This window comes from Vitis riparia, chromosome 9, assembly GCF_004353265.1.
Source record: "Vitis riparia cultivar Riparia Gloire de Montpellier isolate 1030 chromosome 9, EGFV_Vit.rip_1.0, whole genome shotgun sequence".
In the NCBI taxonomy this organism is placed as follows: Eukaryota; Viridiplantae; Streptophyta; class Magnoliopsida; order Vitales; family Vitaceae; genus Vitis; species Vitis riparia.
Window position 1 is genome coordinate 16063726 of NC_048439.1, and position 10751 is coordinate 16074476.

Genomic DNA, 10751 nt, shown 5'->3' on the forward strand with positions numbered 1-10751 from the left:
ACTTGAATAAATTGGAAGCATATGAAGGCTAAAATTGTAACAACACATCTATGAATGTTCTAGACATGACAACCTTTTTGACAATGCTCTATTGAAAACATAATCAGCGACAAGAGATTGAAGTACATTGAATGATTGAGTATCCACCACGTCTTCACGAATGGACATGGGGATTGACTAAATCGAAAACAAGACATAATTATTAACTATATATGTTAAGTATCAAAATAAGAACAATGATATTAAACTATTTCTATTATACCTCTGATGCTTCGCGTTTTACCATCTTCCTTAAATTGTGTACAAACGGGAGACCTTGAATTTACTTGGTTTCCTCTCCCTTGATGTACGTGTTTTCATGACATGATTAGGATAACCACATAGTGCTCGTAATGGTTCCTAATATGGAAAATGCCATTAATATACATCTATTTACTATGTAATGGTTAAGTAGTTGTAAAGAAAATAATTTTTTCTTTTATATGATACATACCTTTCCATAATCTCTTCTACTCCTTTTGATTGGAAGTGGTAAAATATTTTGATTTTCGTCTGGAATGATATGCACTTCAATTGATGTAGCACATGCATCTTCATTCTTTTCATTGAAGTCCTCGGTGCATAACTTCTCATTTGACAAAGTGTGAAGATAATGTTCATTCACATTCATATTGTTCGTATCTTCCAAACTTCTCTCGCATGAGAGAATGTCATTCTTCGATCCTTCCTCGTGCATTCTCAAAGGTTTTCCACTTGATCTAAGGAAGAGACCTTTCACTGTAGTATAATTCTCCTCAAATTTAGCCAAAATTTTATCACAACTACTACTACTTGCACCATAAGCCATATCAATTAGTTGCGTCTTTAATTGTTGAAAGGTTTTATCCATCTCCATTAAGTTCCCACCATCAACCTAGTGATATATACGAACGTGATTAATAACATCATAATACAAAGGATCAATGCTAATATAGATAGTCACGATGAATATTGTAAAACACTTACTCGTTTAATAACATCTTTGTTTAGATTGATTACAAATTTCTCATCGTCCTCATTCTCGCTCGCCATTGTCGTTGCATTTCCATCAACGCAATCCCTTATCTCATTTTCTATCACCCATATTTTGAGCTACAATATATTCATCAAAATATAATACATATCAGATTTTAAATCACTAAAAACTTAAATAAATAGTAAACGACTTTCAAAACTATAACTTACATTCTCATTTGCATATCCACCAAGTTTTTTCAATCTTCGTTTCCTGTCTAATACTTCATCATCTCCCCAAGCAGTAATCCGAGGAGAAGGTCGAGTATATAACGGTAGAAATTTCTCTTCAAATGATATATGCTCGTGGTAGAATAACTACGAGTATATTTGACATAGATATATAGTTAATTCATAAATTATATTAAAACAAAATCGTAATTCACTATGATGTAAATTAATTACAAGGACATTACCATTAAAAACAATAAGCAACCGCAAACCCCACTTTGTTGTTTCTTCTTAAACTCTTCAATCCCGTGCACAAGATAGGACAACACAAATTCTGCCCAATTCATCTTCTTTATTGAATCGATGTCTTCCACAAGATGTAAGAAAGAACGATTCACAAAAAGCTTCATTGTTGGGCACAATAATGCACCCAACACAAATAATACAAAACGAACTTTAAAATCGTTTCCACCCTCTTTATCCTCCCTAATTTGATTTTCTAACATCACTAATGGCAATCGCCCTTTTTTATCACAATATTTTTACATAAATCATTCTTATGGCCAACATCTTTGTTCATGCCAATCTTGAACCCTCTTGCCCTCAATCCCATAATAAATTCAACATCAATGAGGGATAATTTGATACAAGTATTATACAATTGTAACATATAAGTGTTCGGATTAAAACTATTTATCAACCAAAGACATAACCCATGATCAATTTTCCTACATCGAAGTTGCAAGAGGCTACCAAATCCTATTTCTTCTATGGCTGTCTTTGCTTTGGTTCCAATTTTTCAATCACTCTAATCACTCGCTCAGGGGAGCATCGAGTCTGAAGATATAACTGAAAAGATACACAAACATCAAACATGTTTACATTAATATAATTTCCAACAAATACATAAGTAAAGAAATTAAATATTCATTACAAAAAAAAATTACCTTTGGAACAACACCCTTTTGAAGTGAATATTGTTTTGAACTTTCTTTGGACTTTGCTATGAAATTTTCTTTTCTACTTTTGAAAGTGCATTCCACTTCTTGCCCAATTTTTTCCTCAACTACATTAATTGGTCACATAATTTAAATTCTAATTTTAAAATGTAATTATATTAGACATAGCAATATTATTCCTTATATCATCATTTATCTTCACTCCTTTATCCTTCTCTTTCATCATGGCTAATTGATCGTTACTACAAAACAATGTCAAACAAATTTAACAATAACAACCACAAAAAATACATTAAAAAACATATTATTTTACATATTTCTATTTTCCCTTACTAGTAATGTATCCAAGCGCCGATAGGCCTCTTTGGATTTCGAACAACTTCAAGACCATCGCGTTCGCTCCTAAAAATTAAATCAAATCATTTAAGTCAATTTTTATAATATGATTTCGGATATAATAAATCAAACATACTTTCACCACCACATTACCTCAACATAAGTTTTTTCACATTTCAATAAATTTATTTTTATATCTTACTACAATCAATCAAATGCCAAATAAATACAAATATCATTACAACTACAACATCCTCCCTAAATATCTTTACATTTAAAATGATGAAAAAATTAACATATAATTTTTTTCAATGTTCAATAATCTAACCACCCTCTTTTTCTATAATGTAATCAATCCATAAATCTAACAAAAAACATGAAATATAATGGACACAATATTGTAAAACACATAATTACTACTCACATTTTTTTCCCTTTATATAGAACTCGCCAAATAATTAGGATACAAGCGCCTTTTGAGTAACAAACAATTGTGTCCTTCTCAGCTTTCTTTCCTTAGTACTACACGCCCTCTTCTTCTTCTTCCAGCTACGTCTTCAATTCGGGTTTTTAAACCATTAAATTTAGAACCTGAAACAACCCCTTACACCTCTTAAACAAAAAATAAAATATGAAGAAAACACAACGGTTATGAAGATTCCACTAAAATTCTCCGTGTGAAAGAACCGAAATTATCCGTCTGACAAAATGCAGGGTAGGGGGAGAGAAAGCAAAAATTCAGAAAATTTACATAAAATCTTCGAGAAGAAGAATCTAGCAGAAAAAATAGCTGACCTGGACATCGGGAGAAATGAAGTCTAAGACTCGAATCTTGGCACCGACCTCGCCCACAATCCTGAGCTCGCGGTCCTTGAAGGAGACTTCTTTGATGAGGTCAAGACGTCGGCTTGGAGGAGGTTGGCCCGGTTCACGCCGATGGTGGTCTCCACCCACCTGTGAAGACGTCTTTGATCCCGGTTGACGGCGAAGGTGGTCTTCACCTAGCTGTGGAGACGTCTTTGATAAGGTCTGCGACGTCACCCTCGATTGGCCCGGTTGAAGCCGACCGTGGTCTTCACCCAGCTGTGGAGAATCAGTGGAGAGAAAAACGGGAAAAGAGAGAGAAAACAAAGATGAGAGCGGGAAATGGGTGAGCTGAGGAAGTCGGCTATGGAGGATGCGTGAGACAGCCAGCTATGGACGGGAAGAAAGATGAGAGCGGGAAATGGGTGAGCTGAGGAACGGCTATGGAGGATGCGTGAGGAAGAGAGCAAATTTGGGGGGAAAAGGAGGAGAGATGGGAGAGAGAACGGGAGGGGGAGGTAACCGGTAGAAATTTTTTTTGAAATTTTTTTTTTCTTTTTCATTTGGATGGCTGAGATTTAATCATTTTCATCCAATGGATGAAAAAAAATGGAGGCATGGTACCGAAGGAGGTATTGTAGAATTTCCCATATATATATATATATAGATAGATATTATGACCAGCTAGTAATTTTGGAATTTTCGGTAAAGTATTGAAATCCTTAATTATTTTTACCAAATGATAAACTCGATAATGAGTCTAACCATTCAAGTTTTGTTACATTTGGACTACGTTTGCCCCATGAGAAAATTTCGAACATATTGGGAAATACAGCAGCGAGGTTCACAGGGATAGTTAGACCAAGTATGCTTTTCAAAAATTTCGGAATTGTTTCTATAAAATATTTTACTCTAAATTATGATTTTCAAGACTTCTTAAGGAATATAACATATAAATTTCACCTCATTTGGACATTGATAGCCTAGTACAAAAATTTTAAACAAATGGGTAAGAAAACAGAGTGGTCCAACTAAGACATCATTGACCCACTTATGTTTCTTAAAGTTCTGGGATATTTTTTCTAATTATCATGATTCTTAATTATTTTTATATGTTATTAGAATCAAAAGGAAAATTATAGAATCTAATTTCATGCAATTATGAATTCGTTTGAATAAGGAAATAATTAAGGAAACATTTATGGATTTTCAGCAAGGTATGCTGAGACAATTTTTATTTTTGAGAGTTTTGGTACTATTAGGTTTTGTTTTAAGTTCATAAAATATTTTTTAAAATCTTCTAGGCTCATCATATATTAGATTAGGACATTTTCATTATTTTTGGTACTTGCTTGATTGATGAGAAAGATAAAGAAAAGGAAAAGCATTGCAACATACTCATTTTTGAGCAATCTAGAACTAATTTAAGTTGAGGCTTAATCGATTATCTTTTGATGAATATTTAACTCAAAAAATAATTTTGAAGGGTTCTACACTCATAAACAAGCTATTTTACTCAAGTTTCACTTTAATTGAACTCCATTTGCCTAACCTTTAATTTTTAGGAAATTTCATATTTCAATGAGAGTGTTATATGATTAAGAAAGAGAGTTAGTAGAACTTAGAATCATAGAATTCCTTTTTATAAAATTTCCAATTCTCTAAGTCCACTTATATTTTTTTTTGCTAGGAGAGGATTTGGACTTTGTGGAGCCATCATACTACGAGTTCTATTATACTTTTGATTATGAGAATTTTTGTGAGTAGTTATGATATGCATGATTTTGCTAACCTTTTCATAAAATAAATATCTCTTGCATATGTTATATGTATGTCACTTGTTTGATTTCTCTAAAGGCATGAAATATATGTTGAATTATTATTTGATCAAAATGCATATGATTTATGTTGAGGTGCAAAAATGAATATTACCTTACTTTCAAGAAATTATTTATGATCATGCATTATGTTTATAAACTATGGCATTACATCCTCTTGTGATATAATGAATTGTTGGACTTTTTTGGACATTAATATCATATGGGCATGATAACACGTACACCTATGAGGTGTTGCATTAAAATCAAATGAAAAAAAATAAAAAGATAAAAACATCATTTTCATTATCTCTATCAATTAGCTAGTGGAGGATATAGAAATTTTCCATAAAAATAATTTTATATTTTTATTTTATTTTTATTTTGTTTAATATCCTCCCATTCTCCTTGAACAAAGGATGAAAGACCATTCTATGTCTGATTTACCAACCAAACAGTCAATAGCCAGTCTACCAATATCTATAATGAAAGTTTCCTTGCCATGGCCACACTTATTCCAAGTTACCTGAAAATTGTATAATTTCCTCCAATACTCCAATCTTTATAACAAAATTTAGAATTCCAATATTAAGTGAAGAACTAATTGACCCAAAAACCACTTAATCTATTTCAAATCTAAATTTCACTAATGAGTTTTATGATATTTATAACTTTAACAAGCAAATATGTCATTTATCATGCAATATATGTGATTGTACCAAAACTTTCAATATGCAAAACAAATCATAACATTCTTACATCTTTATAACCTATATGTATGAATAAAACTAATATTAAAAATAATAATAATGATCAATTTGCAATAATGAAGCTCTATTGATTTAATATGTTTGTTATATATATATTTTTTCTATGGTTATGGAAGAAATGAAGAAGAAAAGGAAAAACATTGAGAAATGCAGACCTCATATTTAAAAATGGGAAAGAAAATTTTTTGAGATTTTTTTTTTTATTTTGCATTTTTTACATTTCCACATAACATTCATAGATGCAAAAAAATCATTTTCTTTTAATACTTTCTTTTAAATATTTTCTCAAAATTAAACATAATGTAATTAAAATTTTATATATTGATCATAAGTAATTGTTTATTTTTATTGAATAAAGAAAAGCAAAAATTTATTAATAAGCATCTACTATTTTGACATCTTATTATGAGATAGCTCAATATGAATTATATAATTATATGCTAAGATACCTTGTTCATAACATAGGTTCTCCAATAATCCTTTAAATTTATTTACCATTTCTATTTAATTTCTTCTGCCACTTCAATCTTTGATCAATTAAATTAATGATGACTTCTTTACAAATAGGTTAAATTGAATTATCCAATTAACATCTCAAATATGTATCAAACTTGGTTATAATTAAATTTACATTATGGGTTTAAAATCACTTTAAAAAAATTTTAATTTGAAATAGTCCAAATTTTTTCATACATCAATTCTTTTAAACAATAGTTTTTAAAATGATTACAATAGTAATATAAGCATCTAAGAGATCTTATATTTTATATAAAAATTACCATTAATTCCAAATTTTAAAATAGAATACATTGTCTCAAAAAAGACAGTAAGTTGTTTGATTTTCTAATATATTTTTTACTTAAACATTAAAACACGTTATTTTAAGACATAAATCATTTTTAAATAGTTTCCTTTTTTTAACTTATCACTTTTTCTAAAACTATTTTATTTTAATGAAAAATAACCTTTTTTATTTTCTTAAATCTTAAAATAAGTTACTTTAAAATTTAAGTTAAAAAACAAATGACCACAAATATTTAATAATAAACTAAACATGAATAAAATAATAGCCTTTAATTGGTGAATTGTCCATAAATGGGCTTTGTCTACAAGTTATAGAAATGTTGAATAAAATGACTTAAATCATAAAGAGATTCATTTTTTGTAGCCTTACTTCACCTTAATTACAAGTTATGCTTTGTAATGAAAAACAATTTCGAATTCGCTTGGTCCGCGAACAAGAAAGTTATAATTAATACAACTATGAATCTCATGAAAGATTAAATCCACTAGTAAGTACAAGAAACAAAAATGGACTTTCTACATATTATGCAATAAATAATATTGAAATCAAACTTTTTCTTTTTCTAAGGAAGAAGAAAATTATTATTCCAAAAATACGAAAAAGATGAGAATATAATACTCAACTTCATTCTCTCTGTCATAATTAATTAGTTTAGGAAATAGAAATTCTCCATACAAATAATCTTGTATTTTTATTTATTTATTTATTTATTTTTTGTTTTGCAATCGACAACAATAATTGACCCTAATGTTGAAATAAAAAAGAGATTCAAAGAGAAAAAGAGGGAAAATAAAATTTAAGATTTCTTATTATGAATTCTCTTGAAAAAAAAAAAAAGAAACAACACCATTAAGATTTAAATAAACTGAATAAAACATAAAAAAAAAAAGAATAATTCTAAATACAATAATTCTAATATAGTAACTAAATAAGAAAGAGAAATAGTAACTAAATAAAACTACTAAATACTACTAAATAAATAACTCTTAACACCACCTATAAACTCATGATGCAATTGCAAGAAGCATTGAGAGTTTGCCAACTAAAAATAAAAAATGAGGAAGTGGGTGTGACTTGGAAAGCAAATCTACAATCTATAGATAAAAAATGAACAAAGGGCAAAGTAAGAGTGTTATGTTGAAAGTGATGACAAGTGAGGTGACAATCAATCTCAATATATTTGGTCCTTTCATGAAAAGCGAAGTTGTGAACAATCTAAATAGTACTCTTGTTATCACAATACATCAGAGTGGGACAAGATAGAGAAACTCTCATATTAACAAGTAACCAATGCAACCAAACTATCTCACTGGTGGTAGACATCATAACACGATACTTAGCTTTCATAGAAGATTGGGAAACAATAGTTTGTTTTTTGCTCTTCCAAGAAATAAGAGAATCTCCTAAAAATATATAGAATCTAGTGGTAGACTTTTGATCTTCAGGATCAGTGGCCCAGTTAGCATTAGAATAGGCATATAGCTCTAAAGAGGAAGTGGATGGAAATAAAAGACTTTAAAATATAATGCCCCAAAGATATCGTAGAATACAAAGAATAGCAACCCAATAAACTGTAGTAAGAGAATCAACAAACTAACTAACAATGTGAACATCATAAGCAATGTTTGAATATCTAATAGTGAGATAGACCAAGTTGCCAACAATAGTACGATATAAAGCATGGTCTAGTAAGGGCTTACCATCAGAAGAAGAATACTGAACATTAACCTCTAGCGGATTATCAATAGTCTTAGTATCAGTAAGGTGAGCTCAATTGAGAATATCAATTGTGTACTTAGATTGTGAGAGAATATAAATTTTCTCAGAAGAGGCTACCTTAATACCAAAAAAGTATCGTAAAACACCTAAATCCTTTATTTCAAAACAATAAGCTAAATTGGATTTCAACATTGAAATCCCATCAACATCATAACCTGTAATAATCATATCATCAACATATAAAGCAAGAAGAATACGACCAGAAGAGCCGCACTTTAGAAAAAGTGCAGGATTGTGATGACTATGGTGAAAGCCAAGAAAAGTAAGCACATAAAAAAACTCTACAAACCAAGCACAAGGTGACGATGTAGACTTCTTCTTAAAGATCACCATTCAAGAAGGCATTTTAAACATCCATCTAAGATGTATGCCACTGAACAAAAATAAGAGTACAAATAGTAGTCATCTTTGTAATCGGAGCAAAGGTCTTCTCATAATCTATACAATCTTATTGAGAAAACCCCTTAGCAACCAATTGAGCCTTGTACCACTCAATCAAACCATTAGACTTAGTTTTGATTGTATATACCCAATAAGAACTAATGGCACCTTACCAAGTATCAATCTTATGTAAAATAGAAAGTTCCCCAATCATAGTTTATTGCCAAAGAGTATTAAGAACAACTTCTCTATATGATAAAAACTCACAAAGATTGTGAATAGAAACTAAAAATGATGTAAAAAAAATGTGAATAAGATGAATAAAAAAAATCTAGTAATCAAGAACACTTATAAAGATGCTAAGAAGAACATGGAGGAAGAGGATCCATAATCTCAAAAGGTGTTAGAGTAGTCATAGGAGGAAAAGGAGCTTGACGATCAGGAATCAAAGTATCAGTATCTATAGGAAAATATTTGTGTTGTTTAAGAAAGAAACAATGTGAACAAGTTCAAATTTAGAAACATTATGAGACTTGAAAGAAACAAAAAAAAAAGAAGTATATGCTCAAATAAGTAAACTTGGTGAAAACATATCATTTATAACTAATCAGAATGAAGCAACGATATTCCTTTTGTTCTAATATATAATTGTTGGGAACTCCAGATTACTCCATTTTCATGTCTTGGATCTTGTAGGGTGCATTCATATATTCCTAGGGATCTTTAGATCTAACGCAGCATAAATTAATTGGCTTAAAAAACCACATTAGAATAAAGAACTAGATAAAAAGTGCTCATACTTGTGATCTGGATGTTTCCATATCAAAATCCATCATATGAAGAAGAATCTTGAAGAGTCCGAAGGTCTCATACACACAAAATCTTCCACTCGATGACTCGAACCATAATCTTAGCACTTCAAAGTTTGGGCAATGGAAGAGAGGAAGTTTTGGCTCTCTTTCTCTATTTGGAGGTGGAAGATGACTAACTAAAAGTCATTAGAGAACCCTAACCTATAAGAAGGTATTTATAAGGTTGCCTACTAGGCTTAAGTGACTTGAGCCCATCGAGGCTTGGGTCATTTAATCTAACCCAAAACAGGTCATTGATTAACTAACCACATAGGGTGATCTAATTAATTAATAGCCTAATCTAGAGACCTTGTTTATCATCCCTTGCGCAACCTTGCATAATTACCAAAATGCCCTTATGCACAAGAATGAACATAGAGTCGATCCAACTTTCACAAACTGTGCCATCATGGTATGTAAACTTAAAGCAAGATTACTAGGACTCATAGGTGTACTAGCTCCCTCATAATCCAATTCTAAGTTGATTCAACATTCCACTAAAGATAATCAACTGCACTCCATTACCTTATGTAAATAACAACGAGACAAAACTCGGGCATAGGTGTGCATGTTGATTAGAAACTTCTCTCCACCGACATGCCATTTAGCAGCATACCCATCCAATAGACGCACTATTTGTTAACTGTACACGATTGGAGTTCATCATTAGCCGCTCGCCCCTTGAAGGAAAGAGACCACGTTGCCACTTTTAGGACATGACATGCACCTTGAGTGAAAACAAGTTGCATCACGGAAGAGATTGAAGGTAAGTTCCTATTTTCAGGACGCTTGATTTGGATATGTTTTTTTTTAATTAGATTTTGATCCATTAGTTTATGTATTGTTTTTATTAATTAATAATTCTTGAATGATTTTTTGTTAGTTTACTTATCTTAAAAGTCCTTAGTTTTTAATTTAATTCATGTTTGAAAGTTCATACTTTTAGTTTGCCTTGAGTTAAATTTGATTTATCTTGTTTAGTTAAAGTGTTTTAGATTAGTTTTGATTCATTAATATAATTAATC

The 10751-nt window shown here is 30.5% G+C and overlaps 1 protein-coding gene across 1 annotated transcript; it reads right to left on the reverse strand.

Annotated features, from left to right (window-relative positions):
- Positions 1–602: 602 nt before the first annotated feature.
- Positions 603–3391, reverse strand: LOC117921858. The gene is made up of 7 exons (XM_034839812.1): positions 3315–3391; positions 2987–3110; positions 1470–1591; positions 1225–1371; positions 1006–1131; positions 772–913; positions 603–625 (listed from the first exon to the last, which is right to left on the reverse strand). Exons 3-7 carry the CDS (start codon positions 1569–1571, stop codon positions 603–605), a joined length of 540 nt encoding a protein of 179 aa, XP_034695703.1. The 5' UTR covers positions 1572–1591; positions 2987–3110; positions 3315–3391.
- Between the last annotated feature and the right edge of the window lie 7360 nt (positions 3392–10751).